A 26,243-nucleotide genomic window follows, 5' to 3' on the forward strand; every position below is an offset into this window, starting at 1 on the left:
AATCACATGGAATAGGTAATATGTACTTGGCAACCAGTCTGTCACGAATAACTTAGATGTTCAACCAGAGGAATCTAAAGGACAAGACCATGTGTGGTGGTCAACACCAGGCACTAGAGCTGAAACGCTACCTAATGCATATTACCAGCTCTGTATCCTCTGACAATCGCACCTTGTGCTCCTGCAGCCGCCTCATTATCTCTTAGTATATAGCTCTTCTGCAATGTCATTATCAGCAAAGATAAGACGTCAAGGGACCATTTTATGGACGTTATGTATAAATGACTTGACAGGTACATTTAGGAATACAGTGGTCAGCATGGCGCCTGCATGGCGAGGACTCCTCTTGGTTCTCCTCTCTTCCATGTGTCATGGGCTCAATGGTCCAGTCCATGGAGACTTCATGGCCATTGCTGGACCTTTGCAGAGCAACAACAATGGTCATCTTAATGAAGTGGAGCCAGGGGGAGTATTTAGGTGCAACAAAGACATTTTAAATGAATTGAAAGACCAAATTCCGACCCTGCAGAAGTATGGCATCACCCACTACAAGATCCAGCTGGCTATGAACTCTGTGACCTTCAAGGGCAAGGATGAGGGACAACTGCAGTGTTACAGGTCCCTTCTCCAGGAACTGCAGGGAACCAGCATTAAACCAATTGTGATCTTATATGACAGTGACCTCAACAGACTTTTTGAAGTTGGCACCCAGACTGGCACCAGCCCTGTTCATGTCTATGAAGAATATGCAAAATTTGCATTTCATTCCTTTGGGGATTTGGTCCAAACCTGGATAACATTTGATGTTCCTGCAGATGTAACAGATTCACAAACCCTGCAGGTTCTGCTGGACGCCCATCAGAGAGTGTATGCGCTATATCACCAGAAGTACCCTGCTGGAGGTGAGTTATTAAAGGGGAACCAAGATTTATCATGATTGAATGACAGACACAGAAAAAAAAAATATGGTAAATGTTTTTCGTGATAAATGTAACAAAATCAGTGACTAGAAACACAATTGTTTGCATGTGATGATACATTACACATATAAATGGATTATTATTAACATTTGAAACATATATACGAATTATATTAATTTAAGAGTGAAAATAACTGCTATAATAATGTCCTCTATGTTCAAGAATAAATTATACTGCCCATATGTACAAGAATATAACTACTATAACTACTATAATACTGCCAAAGATAATCATGGGCAGCTCCAATACAGAGGTCCAGGGATAGGAAAAGCGTGGCACTCCAACAAATGCAAACTGAAGAAAAGTTAATTCCAGCCTCCGGATAAAATAATGGAATCCTTTATTGAGAAATAGTTATAAAATCCAGGTATGCCAAACACATAGTACACTGAAAAAACGCACCTCCTGCATACCTGGATTTTATAACTATTTCTCAATAAAGGATTCCATTGTTTTATCCGGAGGCTGGAATGAACTTTTCTTCAGTTTACTAAAAATACTGCCTCCTATGTACATGAATAACTACAACTATAATACTGCCTCCTATATACAAGATTATAACTACTATAATACTGCCTCCAATGTACAAGGCTATAACTACTATAATACTGCTCTTATGTACAAGAATATAACTACTATAATACTGCCTCCTATGTACAAGAATATAACTACTATAATACTGCCTCCTATGTACAAGAATATAACTACTATAATGCTGCCTCCTATATACAAGATTATAACTACTATACTACTGCCTCCTATGTACAAGGCTATAACTACTATAATACTGCTCTTATGTACAAGAATATAACTACTATAATACTGCCTCCTATGTACAAGAATATAACTACTATAATACTGCCTCCTATGTACAAGAATATAACTACTATAATACTGCTCCTATGTACAAGAATATAACTACTATAATACTGCTCCTATGTACAGGAATATACCTACTATAATACTGCTCCTATGTACAAGAATATAACTACTATAATACTGCTCCTATGTACAAGAATATAACTACTATAATACTGCTACTATGTACAAGAATATAACTACTATAATACTGCTCCTATGTACAAGAATATAACTACTATAATACTGCTCCTATGTACAAGAATATAACTACTATAATACTGCTCCTATGTACAAGAATATAACTATTATAATACTGCTCCTATGTACAAGAATATAACTACTATAATACTGCCTCCTATGTACAAGAATATAACTACTATAATACTGCTCCTATGTACAAGAATATAACTACTATAATACTGCTCCTATGTACAGGAATATAACTACTATAATACTGCCTCCTATGTACAAGAATATAACTACTATAATACTGCTCTTATGTACAAGAATATAACTACTATAATACTGCTCCTATGTACAAGAATATAACTACTATAATACTGCTTCCTATGTACAAGAATATAACTACTATAATACTGCTCCTATGTACAAGAATATAACTACTATAATACTGCTTCCTATGTACAAGAATATAACTACTATAATACTGCCTCCTATGTACAAGAATATAACTACTATAATACTGCCTCCTATGTACAGGAATATAACTACTATAATACTGCCCCTATGTACAAGAATATAACTACTATAATACTGCTCCTATGTACAATATAACTACTATAATACTGCTCCTATGTACAAGAATATAACTACTATAATACTGCCTCCTATGTACAAGAATATAACTACTATAATACTGCTCCTATGTACAATATAACTACTATAATACTGCTCCTATGTACAAGAATATAACTACTATAATACTGCCTCCTATGTACAAGAATATAACTACTATAATACTGCTCCTATGTACAAGAATATAAATACTATAATACTGCTCCTATGTACAAGAATATAACTACTATAATACTGCTCCTATGTACAAGAATATAACTACTATAATACTGCTCCTATGTATAGGAAAATAACTAATATAATACTGCTCCTATGTACAAGAATATAACTACTATAATACTGCTCCTATGTACAAGAATATCACTACTATAATACTGCCTCCTATGTACAAGAATATAACTACTATAATACTGCCTCCTATGTACAAGAATATAACTACTATAATACCGCCTCCTATGTACAAGAATATAGCTACTATAATACTGCTCCTATGTACAAGAATATAACTACTATAATACTGCTCCTATGTACAGGAATATAACTACTATAATGCTGCTCCTATGTACAAGAATATAACTACTATAATACTGCCTCCTATGTACAAGAATATGACTACTATAATACTGCTCCTATGTACAGGAATATAACTACTATAATACTGCCTCCATATGTACAAGAATATAACTACTATAATACTGCCTCCATATGTACAAGAATATAACTACTATAATACTGCTCCTATGTACAATATAACTACTATAATACTGCCTCCTATGTACAAGAATATAACTACTATAATACCGCTCCTATGTACAGGAATATAACTACTATAATACCGCTCCTATGTACAGGAATATAACTACCATAATACTGCCTCCTATGGTCAAGAGTAAGGACATTGACCAGTATGTTTGGAACGGACATCTTTTCAGGGCCACAAGTGGGTTTGTCTTGGTTCTGGCACTGGTGAAGATTGACTGGACAGTTACTATGAGAACCTCCCTGATTTGCAGTTTCCCTTTAGGTGACATTTCCACTTTGTATATAAATCTGTCGCCCTCAGTATTTATAAGGCTACTTTCACACTGGCTGACAAATGCCACCAGTTTACATGCGGTTTGACTTATCCGGCAGGCAGTTTCGGCGACAGAACTGCCTGCCGGAATCCTCTGCCGCAAATACCCTTAAAGATAATACAAATGGATCCGTTCTGAACAGACGTTTGTATTATCTGAACGGACCCGTCTGTGCAGATCCATGACGGATCAGCACCAAACGCGAGTGTGAAAGTAGCCTTACCTGCAGGGTCTCAGATCTTCAAGGTGACATGCTTTTATCTTGTGGTAATGAATCACATTGTGACCTCTGCACCCAGAGAAGTCCTGTTTGTGTAAATTAATATCAGAACCAGATAAGACATTAATGTGAGGTGATAAGATTGATGAACCCGGCTGATACATTGTTACAGAAAAACGAATCCACTCCACAGAGAGAGTAGCAAAAAATAAAGTGCTATCCTGGGTACCAGGACAACATAATATATAAAAATGTATATTTTAGGGTATCACCCTTTAATAATCATCAGCTTGATTATTGAGGTACATAGGATAGAGGCAGATAATGGAGCAGCTATGGGACCCTCAACGAAAGGGGGCCTTGCTCTGAACGGCATCTTTGCTTCCCATCATAATGTTTGGCTGCAGCCACCACTAGGGGGCGCTCACTGCATACAGATATTTACACCTTCTCTTGAGTTGCATACTAGCTGTAGAAATGAACATGCCTTTAGCTCCCCCTAGTGGTGACAGATTACAACCAGAGTTTTATCATATAACTCTATGGCTAAGTGAGGGAAGCAAAGGATTTGGGGCTGTGTAAAATATTCAACCGGTTCATAGGTGATAATATTTATAGAGGACAATAACTTTTATCAAAATGATTGTACATTTTCTCAGTGGGTGTGAGGCACGATACATTACAAGGGGCTGTCCAGCTATTATTATTGATGACCTTTCCTCAGGATAGGTCATTAATATCAGACTGGCAGGGGTCCGACACTAAGCACCCTGGTTGATGAGAAGGCGCGCCTATGTTTTTGGTTCATACCATTGATTTTAAATCAGTGAAATATTTAAACTCTGTTAACATGAGGGATTTTTTTCTGTCCATGGCCTAATCTAGACATCTTTTCCTCGGCATAGGCATAATCTAGATGTCTTTTCCTCAGCATAGGCATAATGGGTGAAAAGTTAACCTTATGCATGTCTGCAGCCGCCACCAGGGGGAGCTCAGGAGCTTGCTGCAGACTGTTATGCATTCAGCAATAGCACAGTATACAGTAAGCTCCCTCTAGTGGTGGCTGCACTAAATCTATATCTATGCAGGGGATTTGGAGCTCTGTATCAGAACAGAATCAGCACAAAAATTTGGAACTAAAAAGCATATGATAATAAAAGATGGAGCTTCACCATAAAGAAGTGATCCATTTTATTGGAAATAGAGGTTTTGCATGTGATTGGCATGCGATTTGTATGTAATGGTATTAATAATGTCATCAGTATATCCACAGCTACTGACAGAGGTGATTATACGAATGAAAAAAATGATTGATAGATTAACGAGGACATCATGAGCCGCCATCTTCAGAACTGATTTATGATGGTCTTTTTACTTTTATTATCAGGTGGACGGATATCCATTGCTCTGGGAAAGGCAGCGCTGAGCACGACTCCTCGAGTCCTGGTAAATCCAGTCCTTCAGCCCCTATGTTTTCCATGTATAAGGCCAGGGGATGTCTAGGGGATAGCAAACTGGGCAACTGTCAAGGATTCCCATTTACTAGGTCCCCCTCCTATAGGCAGTACTCCCATTAACAACCTGAAATTATCATTGACCTCTTCACTGCGTAAGACCACCAAGGACTTCACAAATAACCCCTTCACTTCCCAAGACCACCAGTGATTTTGAAGTTATGATAAAAATATTTTAAAAAAAATAGGTTGGGGGGGGCTATACTTTGCTTGTTGCTCAAGACCCCATCTTATAGAAAAAAAGTACCCACTGTAAATGAATAGTACGATGAAGGCCAAAATACATATTGAGAGGGGGACTAATAGCAATGATAAAAAGGAGGCCCCTTTCAGGAATCACGTGTGAAAAGGACATCAAACAATTGACTATTTCTGTGTGTTTTAGGAAACAGTTGATTTTCTTGCATTGAACATAAGATATGACTGCCATGATGGGGATCAGCTGCAAAAGTGGATTGCAAATCTGGTAAGGAATGAGTGACTCCTCGTTTATCAAACATGAGTTTCCAGAAGAAGCAGTCCAGGTCTTAAGCTGGCCATGCACATTACATGTACGTTGGCCGAACCAGCCAATTGAGACAGGACCAACCCACCATCCAAAGTGTATGGGGCCTCCCGATGTTGGAGAAGATAATGATCAGACAGATGGATTTCAACTGCCCAGTCCTTTTTGTTTTTGGGGAGATACAGTAAGTCACTGCAAGAAGCAGCATTGGACCCGGGCCCCTCTGGCCCACCAGAGCACATTATTCTCTGGGGTTCCAACCACTGCATCATCAATAAAGTGTAATAGGTTTTGAACTAAAGAAATAGACCTTGAATGACAAGTGGTTACCTCCGAAGATCCTTTGGGACCCACTATGGCCTCAGAGCCTTAGCACTCTGGAGGATCATTGAGGACCCTATTCCATAAAATACCTTAATGATTACCAAAACACAATAGCAAATTTTGCTTGGGTTTGTGCGACCTGGATTCTGCCGAAGTCACTGGCTAACAAAATGCTCAACCAAAAACCTATAAGATGTGAGGGCTTCTAGAAATTTACAACACACTGGAACCCACTACGGTTAGAGCATTAGCAGTGGTCCCAGATCTTGGTCCTAAACCAAGTAAATTTTATGATGTACAGTATAAAGTAATAAAGGTGCAGAACTAATTTAAAGGGGTATTCCAGTATCATAAAGTGATGGCATCATAACACCTTATGATTGGTGGAGGTCCGGCCCTCACTGATCCTGAGAGTGAAGAGTCCAAAGCACAGAACCAGTATTGCAAACGCTCCATTTTTTTTTTATGAGTTCCAGAGGTCAGACCTTCACTTGGCAATATGCCATGACTTTATAACATGCGAATACCCCTTTAAGGTTTAAAAGTCCATCCAGTTTAAAAAACATAATTTCAGCCCTATTGTATATATTTCCATGTAATGTTATAATATATTGCCACCAGCATTATCATATTCATTACAGGACATCAGGAAGGGTCTGGAGATGTTGGTTTTCACCGTAGCCCTAAAGGACTGCGGCTCCACAGACGAGAAATATCTCCCCGCCTTTAAAATGCTTAAAGGTAAAGTATTAATGTCCATTCCTCAATATAATCTGTCCGACAGCCAAGGGCTAAAGTAGACGCAGAGTTATTACTATAACTATGGGGCTTCTCTCACCTTACGTCTAGTTTTTCACTCTCCGGCCTCCATATCTCTAACAGGAGGGAGGAGAAAGCAGGGACTGCTCATGTGTGTAAAGACTGGGTGACTCCGTGACTAAAGGATGGCCACCGAAGATGTTACCTGGATCTTGTGATTTTTTTGAGGCATCATTTCTGCTTTAAATTGTTTTGTAAAGTTCTCTAGGCCCTAGATATCCATCTAGGACCATCAACAACATGGAGTCTAAGTCACCAGAATCCCTGTATTAATTTATTTTGCAGCACTGGACAGCTCGGGTGCAGATTTGAAAGGTTATGACGTCAATCAATTTATACTCCAGCCCCAAGAAAATCAAAAAAGGTTAGTACCAAAAAAAATATCAATGTAGTTCCCTTCATAGTCCTAGTACCAGGGTTCATAATTTTGTGATAAGTTAAAGGAATTGTCCAATTGTGTAAAACTAATGAACTTCAGGATAGGTCATCAGTATCTGACTGGTGGTGGTGGTCCGTCTCCTGACATGCTCGTCAATCAGCTGTTCGAAGAGGCCATGAGCACATGGGCCAGCGAATTCACGTTTTTTGGTCACATGGCCTAGGCTCAGCTCAGTCCAATTCAAGCGAATGGTGCTGAGCTGCAATCTCAAACACAGCCACTATCCAAAGGACGGCGCTGTGCTCAATAAGATGCAAGGAAGCCACACCACTCATAAAAGTGAGGAGCAGCCTCCTCAAGGAACTGATTGGCAGAATTCTGTATGTCGGACCCCTGACTAACTGATATTGATGACCCATCCTGAGGAAAACCCGGAAAACTCTTTTAAAGAAATAAAAAAGTCTTCCTTTTCTATTATTGTTGTTTTTTTTACATTTTCCTCTTTTTCTGTCTTGCTTTCTCTTTCGACCACTTGCTCTGGAAAGACTCGTGATATGTTCATGATACAAATAGTTTCAATGGAACTGTAATTCTTCATATCCCCTGTGGAGGCGCTGGAGAAAAATTAACACTTGCTGCTCAGTGCTAAGGTGCAGAGAGTCCTTCAGATCACCGTGATCATAAAATTTGCATCAGACTTAGTACTTGTACTGTAATGCTTCATCTCCCCTGTGGGGGCACTGCGGGAGAAGTGAACACCTGCCGCCAGATCCTCCACAGGTTCCTGCTAGTCCCTGCCATATTATTTTCAGGGAACCCTTCTAGCAAAAAGGGATAGCCATAGAACTTCCTGTAACCACTACTGTGCATGTTGCGGTCACCCAAACACGCTCATGCACAGCACTTGATCTCTCAACCCCTTTATGATTACATTGACTCATAGGACTCTTCTTTTAGTTACTATCAGTTGCTTAGAAGCTAACTTAAAAATGACAGCCAATATGGCCACACTTCCCCATCCTCTTGTCCTGAAAGTGAGTGGAAACCCACTTTAGAACTTTTTTTGCCTCTATCTTTGCATTTCAGGTGGGAGTATTCAGCAAGAACATCTCGCTCAGCCTTTACCACCGTATGGGAGAGATTTGCCAGCCAGACACCAGCAGAGCGAGACGTCTTCTTGTATGAAACCTTCCCCAATGGTTTCCTCATGGGCTCTTCCTCTGCAGCCTTCAAAGTAGAAGGAGGCTGGTCCGAGGGAGATAAAGGACAATCTATATGGGACGTTTTTGGACAACATGGTCAAGCTGATGACAATGCAACCGCCAATGTGGCCTGCGACAGCTACCACAAGATTGACTATGATGTGTATCTTCTGAAGGGCCTACAGTCCAAGGTCTATCACTTCTCCATCTCCTGGTCCAGAATATTCCCAACAGGACTGAAATCCAAAGTCAACTCAGCAGGCGTGAAATATTACAACAGATTAATTGACCGGTTAATCAAAGTAAATATCAAACCAATGGTAACTTTGTATCACTGGGATCTACCCCAAGATCTGCAGGAGTCTGGGGGCTGGCAGAATGAATCCACCATCCAGGCTTTTATGGAATACGCAGATTTCTGCTTCAGCAGTTTTGGAGATAGAGTTAAACATTGGATAACGTTTCACGAACCTTGGGTCGTTAGTTACGCGGGTTATGGCACCGGACAACATGCCCCCGGGATCAAAGATCCAGGAAATGCCTCCTTCAAGGTACAAAATCATCTAACTATATCAATAGTTTGTAAACAATGTGAAATTCCTTACACAGCTCACCTCCTCCCCCTCCCTGTACCTTTGCACATGTCACAGAGCATGCCCACAAGGCTACAGTCAGGAAACAAAACCTAAATATTTCATTCATTTATATAAAATATGTCAGCAGTTATTGGGAAAGAATATGGAAGGTTATATTAGTGGCATAAATGCAACATAAATATTACTTTTTATGCCTAGAAAAGTCATGTACATACATTATTATTATTGGTTGTGATATAATGTCCTGCTATCTCTGCGGGCAGCTATGGTAGTGCAGAATATCATATAATAGCAGATACCTACCTAATGATTAGCTCACTATAAACTCATCATGAGCAGCCATACCACTAATAAAACAAGGCCGGGAATGGATAAGTATTTCTCTAATCGTGTCTTCCACATTGTATCTCACAGGTGTCACACAACATTGTGAAAGCTCACGCTAAGGCCTGGCATGTTTACAATGACAAGTACCGGGCCTCGCAGCAAGGTCAGGTAGGAATCTCTCTGAATTCAGACTGGGCAGAACCAAAAGACCCAAATAATCCTAATGACTTGAGCGCTGCAGAGCGATATCTCCAGTTCATGCTTGGGTGGTTCGCACATCCAATTCTTGTCAATGGGGACTACCCAGAGGTCCTGAAGACACAGGTCCAACACATAAATACCCAGTGCTCTACTACATTGGCCATGTTGCCCACATTTTCTGAGGAAGAGAAAGCCTACATCAATGGCACTGCAGACTTCCTTGGCATCTCCCACTATACGTCCCGAATGGTCAATGCCTCTGAAAGCCCTAGCTGTGTAGCCAATTATGATAACATTGGAGGATTTGCACCCCATGTGGATCCTTCATGGCCGACCACCTCATCTCCATGGCTCTATGTGGTGCCATGGGGTCTCAGGAGGCTTCTGAACTATGTCAAGGAAGAATATGTAAAAGGAGGACTACCCATATATATAACTGGGAATGGTATGCCAACACCCTACACTGGAGAGGTGTTCAATGACACAGCTCGAGTGGAGTACTTGACGGCATACATCAATGAAGCCGTGAAAGGTAATAAATATATAAATATATATTAGATGTGTGAAAACTAATTATCTACACCAGTTATTTTTTCCATTGCGTTGCAATTATATTGGAGTGCTCTAACCGTGATATTTATTTTATTCCTTTGTAGCTGTCAAGACCGATAATGTGCCTGTAAATTCATATATAGTCCGATCCTTGCTGGACAGCTTTGAGGGACCACAGGGATACCACCAAAGATATGGTTTACATTATGTTAATTTTGTAGACGCAAACAGGCAAAGGACCCCCAAACAATCAGCCTTTCTTCTCTCGAATATCATCAAAAATAACGGGTTTCCAATAACAAAGCAAACTAAGATAGGTTCTTCAAGCTTAAGATGGTCAAATTCGAGAAAGTTGCCCCCTCTTCCAGCATCAAAAGTGCCTTCATCTTCGAAGGTTGTATGGGAAAAATTTTCAGGGCAAACTGCTTTTGAAAGGGACATGTACCATTACGCAACATTTCCCCAAGATTTCAGATGGGGCGTCTCGACCTCGGCTTATCAGATTGAAGGGGCATGGAATGAAGATGGAAAAGGACTAAGTACTTGGGACACATTCACACATGCCGGAAATATTGTTGATGGTTCGAATGGGGACATTGCCTGTGATAGTTATCACCAGTTGGATGCAGACTTGTACATGTTGAGAAGTCTAGGGGTGAACAGTTACCGCTTTTCCATCTCGTGGCCTCGAATCTTCCCAAATGGACAAGGCACGGTCAATACTAAGGGTGTGGAGTATTATAACAAGCTTATTGATGGCCTATTGGCAAACAACATCTTACCAATGGTGACTCTTTACCACTTTGATCTTCCTCAGGCTCTCCAAGACTTGGGTGGTTGGGAGAATAATACAGTCCTCGAGGCTTTTCACAACTACGCAGACTATTGTTTTACAACATTCGGAGATAGGGTCAAGTTTTGGATGACTTTCAACCAACCCCAAGCGATCGTAACTGCTGGTTATGGGACTGGTGTGTTCCCACCTGAAGTGAAGAATGACCCTGGCTCAGCTCCATACAGAGTAGCTCACAATCTGCTCAAAATCCATGCCAAGGTTTATCATACGTACCATGAGAAGTACAGAGCAAACCAAGGTGGCGTAATCTCTATAACTCTTAATACAGATTGGGTGGAACCCAAAGACCACACTGACTTACGGGACATAGAAGCTGCTGACCGCTACCTACAGCTAACATTGGGATGGTTTGCACACCCCATCTTCAAAAATGGTGACTACCCAGAGGCGATGAAATGGCAGGTGGCCAATAAGAGTGAGCTACAAGGCTTCCAATCTTCTAGACTTCCAACTTTTACAGATGAGGAGAAGGCCTACATCCAAGGGACAGCAGACGTTTTCTCCATAAACATCTACGCCTCAAAAATAGTTCAGCATAAAACTCTTAGGCTCAGTCCACCATCTTTTGAAACTGATCTTGATATTGCAGAAGAGTATCCTGCTAACTGGCCAACATCAGCCATTACACAGCACAGACCAGTAGCCTGGGGACTGAGGAGGCTGCTCAACTGGGTGAAGGAAGAGTATGGAGATATCTCTATATACATCACTGAAAATGGTGTTTCAACAAATAGTAACGATGATTTTGATGATACGAACCGAATATTTTACTATAAAACCTATATCGATGAGGCTTTGAAAGGTACCTATTATATATGTGCAGTATTTTGTGTTTATGGCAGCACAGAGCATTTCAGGAGAGGACTTTGCTGATCCTGTTGTGGGTAGTGACCTGTGCCTTTGTTTTCTTTGTTTAGCTCACAGTCTAGATGGGGTAAATCTTAAAGGTTACACAGCCTGGGCCCTCATGGACAACTTTGAATGGAATTTAGGATACAGTGTACGTTTTGGTCTGCACCATGTGGATTTCACGAATCCCACCCGTCCAAGGACCGCCAAACGATCTGCCATATATTACTCAGAGGTCATAAGGAGCAATGGTATCCCATTACAGAAAGAGGATGAGTTTCTATATGGAGAGTTCCGTCCCAACTTTGCATGGAGCGTGGCCTCTGCAGCTTATCAGGTTCGACTACCTACATGCTTTCCTCTACATACTCTACACACTTAAAGGGGTTATTCCATCATAAATGTAAACAATTAAAATCAGAGATCATATAGTACATGACAATCGCCTAACAAATCTAGAACCAGTCCAGTACCTCACATGGGTCCAGAGATCTTCCCAGTCATTGCTCTGCTAGATTTATATCAAGCTAACAGCTCAGGGGGAGGGTCTTTTCTGCTGCAGCTAAGGGTGTGTGTCTCAGCTCTCCCTATCACAGCTCAGGGGGCGTGTCCATGCTCTCCCTATCACAGCTCAGGAGGCAGTTGAAGGATGAAACCGAGCATGTGCGGCCATCTCAGTGAGCAGGTCAAATAAATAAGAAAAAATTTAACACCAGGTGACCCTATACAGATACATTTTATTGAATTACTCAGTGGTTCCGCAAATTTTTTAATTACATACAATTACAAAATAATTCAGATCCAGGAGCTGGTTTGAAAACTGTAGAATATTTTTCGTGGGACAACCCCTTTAATTAATGTAAAAAGGGCTTCCATGTTTTTGCAGATGTAGAAAAACATACATATACATATGGCAGTACAAGGGGGGGAGTGTAGTTTTAACAGGCTTTTCTATCAGAACCTCCTTGCTTTTGGTAACTCCCCTGACACTGAGATTATTGCCGGGGGCATGAGCAGTTTTAGAGGGTGACAAACTGAACAATTACACGGCACTCTAATCTCCTAGGTAGACCCTGAATGCCCATGATTAACCCAAAAAACATCCAACTTCAATGTCAGTTCCAGCAGTGTTATGTGTGCACTGTCTGGCAGTATCATTTAGACACTGGGTGGTTGTATTATGTGGGCACAGTATGGCGGTGTTCTGGTCTAAAATATCCCAGGGGCCCAATTCTGTATTAACCGACCATGGAAAGAGATCTACTAGCTAAGGGCTCATTCACACAGCCGTTGCCCCTCCGTTGCCGTATTGCAGCCCGCATATGGCAGGTCCGCAATACACGGGGCACCGGCCGTGTGCATTCTATTTCATTCACTTGAATGGGTCCACAAATCCAGAGATGAGGTGCGGAACGGAACCCTACGGAAGCAGTACGGAGTGCTTCCGTGGGTTCAGTTCCGTGCCTCCGCACCGCAAATAGAACTTGCTCTATGTTTTTGCGGAACGGACGTATCGCGGACCCCATTCCAGTGAATGGGGTCGCGATTCGCATGCGGTAGCCCCACGGCCGGGGCTCGTGCATTGAGGACCGCAATTTGCGGTCCACAGCACAGGCATGGAAGGGCAACGGTAGTGTGAACAAGCCCTAATACTGAAAACTTACGATGCCAGTGCCTGCATATTTCCCCTGCACCTAAATGTATTATATAGTGCCCATTCAATTTAAAGGGGTTTTCCGGGACTGTAATATCCTTAGTATCGGTCATTAATTCCTTTCTGTTGGGGGTTTGAATCCAGGTACCCCCACGATCAGCTGTTTGAACAGGATGCTGCAGTCTAGAACAAGCAGTGGTACAGCACAGCGCCGTACACTCTGTAGTGGCTGTAAATGGTACTGCAGCTCCCAAGTTAGGTGAATTAGTTAATAATCCGATTTTTCTATAAATAACTTAAGGTGTACAACCCCTTTAAGACTTAAAGGGGGTGTCTTTTTTTAGACAATTATTTTTAGTAATACATTTGGAGCTTAATTTCAGACCATTTTCAAGACCTTTCCTTCCTATGTATTTGAAAATAAGACACTGAGCAAAACCAATACACTTTAGTGCAGGGTCTGTGAGGGCGGAGCATGACACAGGAAATTTTTTAATCACCTGCACAGTCCCTTAAAAGAGTTGTCCAGGATTTTACTATTGATGGCGTATCCATCGGTAGCACAGTTAGAACTTTTTTGTAGTGCTTCAGAATTAGAAAATCATGGCTGCTTTCTTGCAAAACAGCACCACCCCCGTCCACAGGTGGTGTGTGGTACTGCAGCTCAGGTCCATTTGAGTCAATGGGGCAAACCGCAATACCGCACAGAACCTGTGGACTGGGTGGCGCTGTTTTTGGAAGAAAAGAGCCCTGTTTTTCAGATCCTAGACAATCCCTTTGTCAGATAATAGCAGTGATGTTTCTTTGTTTCTCAGATTGAAGGAGCATGGAGGACGGAAGGGAAAGGCCTGAGCATCTGGGACAAGTACACACATTCAATAGGTAGAATCGCGAATGATGAAAACGGCGACGTGGCCTGTGACAGCTACCACCGAATAGACCAGGATGTGGCGCTTCTCAGAAACCTTGCAGTCACGCACTACCGCTTTTCTATCTCATGGCCCCGGGTCCTCCCCGACGGAACGCGAAGCTACGTGAACGAAGCCGGACTCAACTACTACAGCAAACTGATTGACACTCTCTTGGCTGCTAATATCCAGCCTCAGGTAATAATGGTTGGGTTAAAGGGGCATTCCTGATCTTAGGCATTATGGCATAGCTACAGGACAGGCCATACATGCCTGATGGGGTTGGGGTTCCACCCCTGCTCGCCAGTACCGCAGAGGGTCCAAAGATAGGGAAAATCCCTTTAAGGGCTCGTGGACACGACCGTACGTATTTTGCGGTCCGCAAAAAACTGATCCTCAAAAAATACAGATGACGTCCGTGTGCTTTCCGTATTTTGCCGAACGGAACAGCTAGCCCCTAATAGAACAGCCCTATCCGTGTCCGTAATGAGGACAATAATAGGACATGTTCTATTTTTGGCGGAACAGACATATGGAAACGGAATGCCCAAAGAGTACCTTCTGTTTTTTTTACGGACCAATTGAAATGAATAGTTCCGCATACGGTCGGCAAAAAAAACGGAGCAGACACGGAAAGAAACTACGTTCGTGTGCATGAGACGTAAGGCTAATACTTTTAGAGGGACAAGTCCCCCCTATATAGATCAGTCAGGAGCCAGCATGCCACTCACTGCCGCCATCCAGCTCCAACAGCTGGGATCAGACAATCCTCTGATCGCCACTAAAGCTGCTGCATTAAATAGAGGTTAAGGACCTATGATGACGTCACTCCGGTCATCACATGGTACGTCACATGGTCTTTTACCATGGTGATTCACCATGGTAAAAGACCATGTGATGACCGGAGTGACGTCATCAAAGGTCCTTAACCTCTATTTAATGCAGCAGCTCACCCCAGGTCCTGTTCAGCAGAGGAGACACAAGGAGATGCCGGCTACGCGATCAAGTGGACTAAGGTGAGTTAAATTTTGTTTATTTTTTTTTAACCCCTCCAGCGCTATTGTACTATACATTCTGTATTCAGAATGCTATTATTTTCCCTTATAACCATGTTATAAGGGAAAATAATACAATCTTCAGAACATCAATCCCAAGCCCGAACTTCTGTGAAGAAGTTCGGGCTTGGGTACCAAACATGCGCGATTTTTCTCACGCGAGTGCAAAATGCATGACAATGTTTTGCACTTGCGCAGAAAAATCACGCATTTTCCCGCAACGCACACGCCTCTTATCCGGGCCAAAAATATGACGCCCGTGTGAAAGAGGCCTAAGGGCTCGTTCACACGACCATTGGTGTCCCGTTCCCGTATTGCGGACCGCAATACACGGGCACCGTTCCGTTGTCATTCCGCATCACAGTTGCGAACCCATTCATTTCAATGGGTCCGCAGATCCGGAGATGCGGAACGGAAGCTCTGAACGGAACACTACGGAGTGCTTTCTGGGGTTCCGTTCCATGCCATCGGGAACCGCAAAAAGATAGAACATGCTCTATCTTTTTGCGGAACGGAGGGATCGCGGACCCATTCAAGTGAATGGGTCTGCGCTCCCATGCGCCTGCCCCACGGAAGGTGCCAGTGCATTGCGGACCGCAATTTGCGGTTCACAGCACGGGCACGGGCCACCAACAGTCGCGTGAACAAGCCCTAAAGGGAAGTTGCATCCCTCATGTGGTAATTCTAGAACACCTATTCTTATGACTCTCTCTTGTGTCATTCCTCTATTATACCTACTAGAAGTTAAGAATGAATTGTTAACCGATTGCAATGAATGTCCAGCTGGGTGTTACCAGTTGGGGGGGGGGGGGGGATGTCCCTGCTCACTGGCAGCACTGCTTTGATATTATCAGACTATGCAGGGAAAGACACACTCATAACACCCAGATGGACCCCCTGGAATTCATAAACTTCTAGTAGGAATAATAGAGGAACGTTACAACATAGAGTCATCGGATAGATGCTCCAGAATTGTTATTACATGGGGAATGCAAGTCGTTAGTAAAACAGACATGTCAGGAGAGGTGACAGCTCCTCTTGACGTACACAGACGATTTGGGGAAGGGGTCAGGCTGCTCGGACTGAAGGTCTTCTTTCGCATAGACATTGTTTTCTTTCCGATAGGTGACGATTTATCACTGGGATCTTCCTCAATCCTTACAAGACGTTGGAGGATGGGAAAACGAGACAATAGTGGAAAGGTTTAAAGATTACGCCGATCTTCTGTTTGATAGACTCGGGGACAGAGTCAAGTTCTGGATCACTCTGAATGAGCCGTACATCATTGCTAATTTGGGGTACGGTTATGGAACAGCAGCTCCAGGTAAGAACGTGAGCCTTACGAGGGGTTTACGAATCTCTTCTTCTGGAGGACCCTGCAAGTCTATTAACTAACCAGACATCCCATCCACTTTGATGGGCACTGTGTAATTGTTACGGATGGTGTTGCAGAAAACTAGAAGACACAAATAAAGATCCGACTGACTTGATCCCAAACTAAGGAACATAAGGGTGAGCCCTATAAAAGCCCTAGAGCTCTCCCTGACTGCTCAGCCCATGCAAAGATCTTTATGATAGAAAATTGCATGCCCTCGTACCTAGACTGTGTGACACCTGAAAACCCTATAATAGTGAGGGGACACGACCACCGACTCCCTACACTTAACACGGAGGGAGTCAGGGTCACCTAGGATCAAGACAACAGGAAAACACAAATAAAGGAACAGACTTAACTGAGGAACCAGCAGTTGCAGCATCTAGCAGTGAGCACGATCCAGGAAGTTGTATAAACCGCAAAGTGATGCAGTATGGGAGGGGATATAAAGGGATGCAATCAGTGCAACTAGATGACAGCTGAGAGAGGGAAACGAGATGACAAAACGAAACCAAAACAAAAGAACCTCAAGCAAGAGGTACTGAAGAACGTCTGTCAGAGCTTCTCAGAGATCTGGCGGTGACAGTAATGCTTCATTCCTCCTGCGGGGGTGCTGTAGAGAAAGTGAACACTTGCTGCCGAGGTGAAGAGAGTCTTTCAGATCATTATAATAATTTCAATAGGTTGATGGAAATAGCTCACTAGCCTCACACACATGGAAGGTGCACAATCTAAGTTGATTCACCCTTCAAATTAAGCTAGTAACAGTAGAAGATTGCCGCACTAGCACATACGGAGTGACACAGGATACGCTTCACAATTTATTACAGCTGTATATACTAATTAAAATGAAATACAATAAAAATGCACATAAAACAATAAATATAAACAATATAAAATACAGTATTCCCAATATGCACAATGATTTTGATTAATGTCTCGCAATGTCAATGACAAAAAATAGTAGTGGAATCGCACTCACCAGATCTTGAGGTCATCCGGTAGGCAACAGCCTACCTGGAGTCCAAGATTCATCAGGGCTCCTACATGAGAAGTCCAAGAAAAGAAGATGGAGGCAGCATGTCCGGTATAAAAAATCCCTTTAATGGGAACCGCCAAGTGAACAGACGTGCAACAGGTTGTGACGTTTCGGCTGATCCACAGCCTTTATCAAACACGGACTCGCAATGTCAATGGTCACCTGATACCATCAGCATAGAATCAACTGCTAATTAATGTCCACAAATTATGCAGATACCCTAAGGTCTTTCTTTGGGGTATAAGTCCTACTTTGTTATTATGCAAAAAAAAAAATTGTCACAAAAAATAGCGCATAAGTTGTGGATCCTACTTTAGTAGATGGCAACATTTTTATATAGCTAAATAGCGCATGTAGCGATAGTTTCAGCCGCAGTAAGAATCCACAAAGTCCACAGGTATAACAAGATGGTAGTTAGAACTTTTCTAGTGGACGGGAGTGTAGCTTGGCAGCAAACAGGTGCGTTCATCCACTTCTAAGTGCGGCCAACCCACTTTTCAAACACACTAGATCCGATATTTGGAAAGTGAAAATATTCACAAAATTTGCATAAAAGGTCATAACTGAATATATCCGCAAGGTGCACATAAAAGTCAATACTAGTAACCCTTCAGACATTAATCGAATTCATTGTGCATATTGGGAATACTGTATTTTATATAGATCTGTAAAGAATAAATCAAGGCAACTGGACTTACTGTAGATTTCTTGAAAACGTTTCACTCGTTCTTCCAACGAGCTTTCTCAATTCTGAGTGACTGTACAAGAATTCTCTGGGAATAAATATGTAACTGAATCAACATCTGGTAATTATACCCAGCATGGGGTCAGAGGTCATGGGTATACCCAGCATTGGGTCAAAGGTGTTAATACCATTATCCTAATTGGAGTCAGTAGGTGATAAAGACTTCCCAGAAAAAGGTGTCAAGACAGCATTGTATGTGGCAGACAATAGATGTCTAAATAGATGGCATTGTATGTCTGCCACATACAATGCTGTCTTGACACCTTTTTCTGGGAAGTCACCTACTGACTCCAATTAGGATAATGGAATCAACACCTTTGACCCAATGCTGGGTATAATTACCAGATGTGGATTCAGTTACATATTTATTCCCAGATAATTCTTGTAGAGTCACTCAGAATTGAGAAAGCTCGTTGGAAGAACGAGTGAAACGTTTTCAAGAAATCTACAGTACGTCCAGTTGCCTTGATTTATTCTTTACAGATATACCATGACCTGGATAAATGAGAACCTTCACAGACAATAACAAAGTAGGACTTATACCAAAGAAAGACCTTAGGGTATCTGCATAATTTGTGGACATTAATTAGCGGTTGATTCTATGCTGATGGTATCAGGTGACCAATGACATTGCGAGACATTAATCAAATTCATTGTGCATATTAGGAATACTGTATTTTATATTGTTTATATTTATTGTTTTATGTGCATTTTTTATTGTATTTCATTTTAATTAGTATATACAGCTGTAATAAATTGTGAAGCGTATCCCGTGTCGCTCCGTATGTGCTAGTGCGCCAATCTTCTACTGTTACATTATAATAATTTCACTTATGGACTGTTCCTTAATCACAGTAGGACACACAGTTCTTTAGTAATTCTCTGTAAATTTCTCTCAAGGAGTTTATAATAGACCCGGGCGTGGACCTTATGAAGTGGGACATAATCTCATCAAGGCACACGCTGAGGCTTGGCACCTCTACAACGGTACCTACAGAGCGAAACAAGGTGGCGTCATTTCCATCACCATTAACTCTGACTGGGCTGAACCAAGAAACCCGTACAAACAGGAAGATATAGATGCAGCCCGGAGATATATGATGGTATGATTGGAGATGATAAATCACATTATATATGTATTTCCTTCCATTTCACACCATTTAAAAAAATTGCTACTCTGCATAATAGATAAAAAAATGCATTGGAAAAATGGAAACCATCAACAAGCAGGGTAGCCTCTGTTTGCAGGTTATTCTTATTATGTGTTATTTAGTACTTTATTCTTTATAGTGTCCTGCTGTGAGGATGAGTCTCCATGAGCATCAAATCATCACCTGAGAATCCAAACAAATCATCATAAAAAATAAAGCTGGAATCTGCCAGCAGCATATTATCTACTTGATGATGGTTTCCACATACCAACAAATAAAAATAAGCGAAAAAGCAAAATAAATAAATAAAAACATGAACATACTGTATATTCCAAGGTACAGGGTAAGGCCTCATGCACACGACCGTTGTGTGCATCCGTGGCCGTTGTGCCGCTTTCCGTTTTTTTCCGCGGACCCATTGACTTTCAATGGGTCCGTGGAAATATCGGAAAATGCACCGTTTTGCAGCCGAGGCCGTGATCCGTGTATCCTGTCCGTCAAAAAAATATGACCTGTCCTATTTTTTTGACGGACAACGGTTCACGGACCCATTCAAGTCAATGGGTCCGTGAAAGAACACGGATGCACACAAGATTGGCATCCGTGTCCGTGATCCATGGCCGTAGGTTGCTTTCATACAGACGGATCCGAAGATCCGTCTGCATAAAAGCTTTTTCTGATCTAAGTTTTCACTTAGTGAAAACTCATTTCCGACAGTATATTCTAACACCGAAGCGTTCCCATGGTGATGGGGACGCTTCTAGTTAGAATACACTGCAAACTTTGTACAAGACTGCCCCCTGCTGCCTGGCAGCACCCGATCTCTTACAGGGGGATATGATAGCACAATTAACCCCTTCAGGTGCGGCACCTAAAGGGGTTAATTGTACTATCATATTCCCCTGTAAGAGATCAGGGCTGCCAGGCAGCAGGGGGCAGACCCCCCCCCTCCCCAGTTTGAATATCGTTGGTGGCACAGTGTGCCCCCACCATCGCCCCCCCCTCCCTCCCTCTATTGTATTAAATCGTTGGTGGCACAGTGTGCCAACCACCATCGGCCCCCCTCCCTCCCTCTATTGTATTAAATCGTTGGTGGCACAGTGTGCCAACCACCATCGGCCCCCCTCCCTCCCTCTATTGTATTAAATCGTTGGTGGCACAGTGTGCCAACCACCATCGCCCCCCTCCCTCTATAGCAGTAACATTGGTGGCAGTGTGCGGTCTCAACAGTAGAAGATTCATACTTACCTGCTTGCTGCTGCGATGTCTGTGAACGGCCGGGAGCTCCTCCTACTGGTAAGTGACAGTTCTTTAGCAATGCGCCGCACAGACCTTTCACTTAACAGTAGGAGGAGCTCCCGGCCGGTCACAGACGTCGCAGCAGCAAGCAGGTAAGTATGAATCTTCTACTGTTGAGACCGCACACTGCCACCAATGTTACTGCTATAGAGGGAGGGGGGGGGGCGATGGTGGTTGGCACACTGTGCCACCAACGATTTAATACAATAGAGGGAGGGAGGGGGGCCGATGGTGGTTGGCACACTGTGCCACCAACGATTTAATACAATAGAGGGAGGGAGGGGGGGCCGATGGTGGTTGGCACACTGTGCCACCAACGATTTAATACAATAGAGGGAGGGAGGGGGGCCGATGGTGGTTGGCACACTGTGCCACCAACGATTTAATACAATAGAGGGAGGGAGGGGGGCCGATGGTGGTTGGCACACTGTGCCACCAACGATTTAATACAATAGAGGGAGGGAGGGGGGGCGATGGTGGGGGCACACTGTGTCACCAACGATATTCAAACTGGGGAGGAGGGGGGGGGGTTGCCCCCTGCTGCCTGGCAGCCCTGATCTCTTACAGGGGAATATGATAGTACAATTAACCCCTTTAGGTGCCGCACCTAAAGGGGTTAATTGTGCTATCATATCCCCCAGTAAGAGATCGGGTGCTGCCAGGCAGCAGGGGGCAGTCTTGTACAAAGTTTGTAGTGTATTCTAACCTGAAGCGTCCCCATCACCATGGGAACGCCTCTGTGTTAGAATATACTGTCGGATCTGAGGTTCACGAAGTAGCTCATATCCGACAGTATATTCTAACATAGAGGCGTTCCCATGGTGATGGGGACGCTTCAAGTTAAAATATACCATCGGATTGGAGAAAACTCCAATCCGATGGTATAAAAGAACTCCAGACTTTACATTGAAAGTCAATGGGGACGGATCCGTTTGAAATGGCACCATATTGTGTCAACATCAAACGGATCCGTCCCCATTGACTTGCATTGTAATTCAGGACGGATCCGTTTGGCTCCGCACGGCCAGGCGGACACCAAAACGACTTTTTTTTCATGTCCGTGGATCCTCCAAAAATCAAGGAAGACCCACGGACGAAAAAACGGTCACGGATCACGGACCCACGGACCCCGTTTTTGCGGACCGTGAAAAAAAACTGTCGTGTGCATGAGGCCTTAGTTTGTAGTCTGAAAGCATGGAGGCACATAGCTTTGCATAAGGGCTGTATACACCATTTTTTTTAATTATCAAGACTACTTACAGTCCGGTTGTCTGCCCTTTTGTGGTGTCCATAAGCATTTAGATTCTCTGTTTTACTTTCTTGTCTAGTTTTACGGAGGATGGTTTGCAAATCCAATTTTCAACAATGGAGATTACAATGAGATCATGAAGTCGAGGGTTTGGGAGAGGAGTCTTGCACAAGGACTACCAAAATCTCGGTAACTGGAATACACTCAGGAAATGTATGGATGGGACGGGTTTATACTCTTATATTTATTCCTAGGCATGAAAGCGACTATGAGAGTTAGGGCTCATGCACACAGCCGAGCGCGGCCGTTCCGTGCATTGGGGACAGCAAGTTGCGGTCCCCAACGCACGGGCATCATCCATATGGCTGCCGCAGACGGATACAGGCCCATCTAACTTGAATGGGTCTGTGATCCGTCCGCACAGCAAAAAAATAGAACATGTTCTATTTTTTTGCAGTGCAGAGGCACGGACAGAAAACCGCGGAAGCATTCCATAGTCCTTCCGTGGGGTTCTGTGCCACCGCTCAAGTGAATGGGTCTGCATCCGTGATGCTGTGAGCACACGGTCAGTGCCCGCATATTGCGGACCCGCTATTTGTGGGTTGCAATATGGGCATGGCGGGGCAACGGTCGTGTGCATGAGCCCTTAAACGTGGCCAGATTTCATCCCTAGGGTCAAAGACATAGCTAATAGGGGTGCATGGTTAGTAGGTGCACCTGGGCCCCAGTGTCTGTGGGGCCCAAAGTACCCTGTACTGCATAAGACACCACCAGTACTATAAACTGTACATGGCGGGCATTGGCCCCGTTGCATATTGTATTTGTGGTCCCATGAGATTTAAGTAACCACTTATTGCAGGATCTGACTACACTGGATTAATTGTGTAGTCTGTAACCATGGAGACACAAGTCTGCGTAGGAAATTTGTAATCAAGACTATTAGCAAAGTTGGATATTTTTTTAATTAATTTGAAACAGGGTGTGTGTGTGTGTAATATATATATATATATATATGTAAATTGGCTACTTTAACCCTTTACAGACTTCCTGAATTCACAGAAGAGCAGAAGAAAAGAATTAAAGGCACATACGACTTTTTTGGCTTCAATCATTACACCACAACCTTGACCTCTCCCCTCAACTTCCGTCCGTCTGTAGAGTCCTATGATGCAGACAGGTAGGCGCTACAAAGTCAAATGCATTTGTATGATCTTAAAGGGGTACACTACAGTAGATCAGCACATTGATAGTTGACTTGAAGGTCCATGCCTCAATGAAGCCACTGCTGGCAAGATTTTAGGCTCTCACCACTGCTGGTGGCACGTCAGGACGCTACCAGCAAATAGAGCTGAGCTTAGATTTTTTTTTTACTGCTACCACAAGGGGGAGCTGACTGCATGCCAATTTATTATTGAGTTCAGCGAGAGCCATATAATTAGTGGGCTTCCCCTACTGGTGGCTGCAGGCTGACAGAATTGTCATTTATTTCTGTGAAGGGACGCAGCAGCATTGGGAGCTCTTGCAAAAATCAAACCACTATAAAGGACTATAAATATGATATTAAGCAGCACAGAATTATGCACCTATTTAGGTAAAAACATATACAAATAAAACAAATAACTTCAATGTTTACATAGAGCTCATCTAGAACACACAATTATGATGAATGTGTATGAGTATTGCCTAGTGCAATCTGCAATGTATTCATCATACACCAAAATGTACACTGTATATTCAATGGAACAGTGTTCTGCTGCCACCTGGTGGTCACAGATTGGTATTGCTTTATCCTAATAATGAACCTGCTGCTAAATTTTCCAACCACATATTGTTTTAACCTGTGAAATCAGATTAGAAAGTTACAGTGGGGTCCGGCCTTTGGGGCCCCTAAATGTGATGAGATCAAAGCCAATAGCCCCATCGTGGCTGCATAACAGGACAAACAGACGCTGTCCCTCTTCGTGCAGTGAACGGGGCTGCCATAAACAGCTATTACGGACGCATTGTGTCCTAATCTCCATGGCTGTGGCATGCCAAAAGCCAATTGCATGACATGAGATTGTGGGTAAAGCGACCCATTCCATCCATTGGGCTGTTCTCTCTCTGCAGTCCTATCACGGTTGTTGTACACTACAGTAGATCAGCAAATTGATAGTTGCCTTGAGTCCATGCTTAAGTGATGCAACTGCTGGCGAGATAATGCAGAGTGGCCACCTTTCAACACCATATTCCCAAAATTCTGCAGCAAATATTTTCTTAATCTATTCTTATAGCAGCCAGACCTCTGTTTTTCTGACCCAGAGTTGCAAATCCTCTGCAAAAACATAGTAATGAATGATAAAATTCTGTCTGCCTGCGGCCACCACTAGAGGGAGCTCACTCAATACTGGATTACTATTGAGTGCAGTGTATAACAATATGCAGTAAGCTCTTAAACGCCCCCTAGTGGTAGGCAGAATATTACTGTCTATACACGCTCTTTGTGTTATACAATGTTTCAACCGCTGTAATGATAAATGAAGAAATGAATCCGCATAGAATTTTGAATGAGTGATATCCCTACCATCAGGCTCGGACTGGTCCACAGGGGTATAGGTGAATCCCCCGGTGGGCCCCTGAGCACGGTGGGCCCCTAGTCTCCCACCCCCTACACAAGTGGCAGATAACACAGTAGACTTACTGCACTACATACATATATTCAACCAGCTTATGTTCATATAAAAAAAACGTGTTAAATGTATTTATTATATTTGAATGTATCCATATGGTGGGCCCCCAAAATACATTTTACTGGTGGGCCCTAGGCACCCCAGTCCGACACTGCCTACTATGGGGTGACATGGAGCTGCGTTATGGTAAATGTAGGCACAGCGGCCCCCTCCTTGTACAGACGATGGGGGACCTTCCATAACCAGGGATGTAAAAACTGACAAACCATTGACTTGATGCAGGGGTGTAGCCTCGATGGCTGACCGCACCTGGCTCGGATCAGGCTCCATTTGGCTGAAAGTGACTCCTTTTGGCTTCCGGAGGATACTGAACTGGATAAAAGAAGAGTTTAACAACCCTCCCATCTACGTGACGGAGAACGGGATTTCTGAGCGGGGGACGGATCTGAGCGACGTCTGGAGGGAACATTACTTCAAGCTCTACGTCAATGAGGCGTTAAAAGGTAAGAGCGTCAGTGGCGGCCATCAGGACATGCTGGGGTTTGTAGTTTTACTATAACTGAAGAGCCATAGGTTGGAGACCACTGGTCTAGAAAGAAGGAACATTTGTAAGCTGACCGCATTAATGGGTATGTACACTTCTGCAACCCATATCTACTCTGCTCCATTGAATCTAAATTAGAAGCAGCTGGTTCTAGATATACTCCTCTGTGTCTCCAGGGTGACAGACTACAAATAAACCCTGCGCGTAGTCTGATCCTGCAGCCATTCATTACTACCTCTGCATTCCTTTGCTAACCTATAGATGAGGGATCAGCAACCTCCGGCACTCCAGGTGTGTTGAAACTACAACTCCCAGCGTGTTCAGTTGCTGGGTGTCGCATAAAAAGTGAATGGAGCATGCTGTGATCTGTAGTTTCACAACAGCAGGAGTGCAAAGTTAATATTGCATCAAAGCACTAACAAAGCTAATTGCGTAAATGTACACACCCTTTTCAGCCCAATTGTACAGGAAGACTCAA

The 26,243-nt window shown here is 43.0% G+C and overlaps 1 protein-coding gene across 1 annotated transcript in view; it reads left to right on the forward strand.

The window, feature by feature from the left end:
• Positions 1–319: 319 nt before the first annotated feature.
• Positions 320–26,243, forward strand: part of LOC122944685 (lactase-phlorizin hydrolase-like) — a 31,955-nt gene continuing 6,031 nt past the window's right edge. The window contains exons 1-15 of the mRNA XM_044303232.1: positions 320–902; positions 5,341–5,399; positions 5,853–5,933; positions 6,938–7,037; positions 7,401–7,479; positions 8,581–9,247; positions 9,707–10,352; positions 10,477–12,030; positions 12,146–12,414; positions 14,547–14,837; positions 16,820–17,018; positions 19,754–19,956; positions 22,632–22,741; positions 23,595–23,729; positions 25,504–25,724. Of these exons, the coding sequence (XP_044159167.1) occupies positions 320–902; positions 5,341–5,399; positions 5,853–5,933; positions 6,938–7,037; positions 7,401–7,479; positions 8,581–9,247; positions 9,707–10,352; positions 10,477–12,030; positions 12,146–12,414; positions 14,547–14,837; positions 16,820–17,018; positions 19,754–19,956; positions 22,632–22,741; positions 23,595–23,729; positions 25,504–25,724 (5,197 nt within the window). The remainder of the gene's footprint in view (positions 903–5,340; positions 5,400–5,852; positions 5,934–6,937; positions 7,038–7,400; positions 7,480–8,580; positions 9,248–9,706; positions 10,353–10,476; positions 12,031–12,145; positions 12,415–14,546; positions 14,838–16,819; positions 17,019–19,753; positions 19,957–22,631; positions 22,742–23,594; positions 23,730–25,503; positions 25,725–26,243) is intronic.

The sequence above is a fragment of the Bufo gargarizans genome, chromosome 8 (assembly GCF_014858855.1).
Source record: "Bufo gargarizans isolate SCDJY-AF-19 chromosome 8, ASM1485885v1, whole genome shotgun sequence".
In the NCBI taxonomy this organism is placed as follows: Eukaryota; Metazoa; Chordata; class Amphibia; order Anura; family Bufonidae; genus Bufo; species Bufo gargarizans.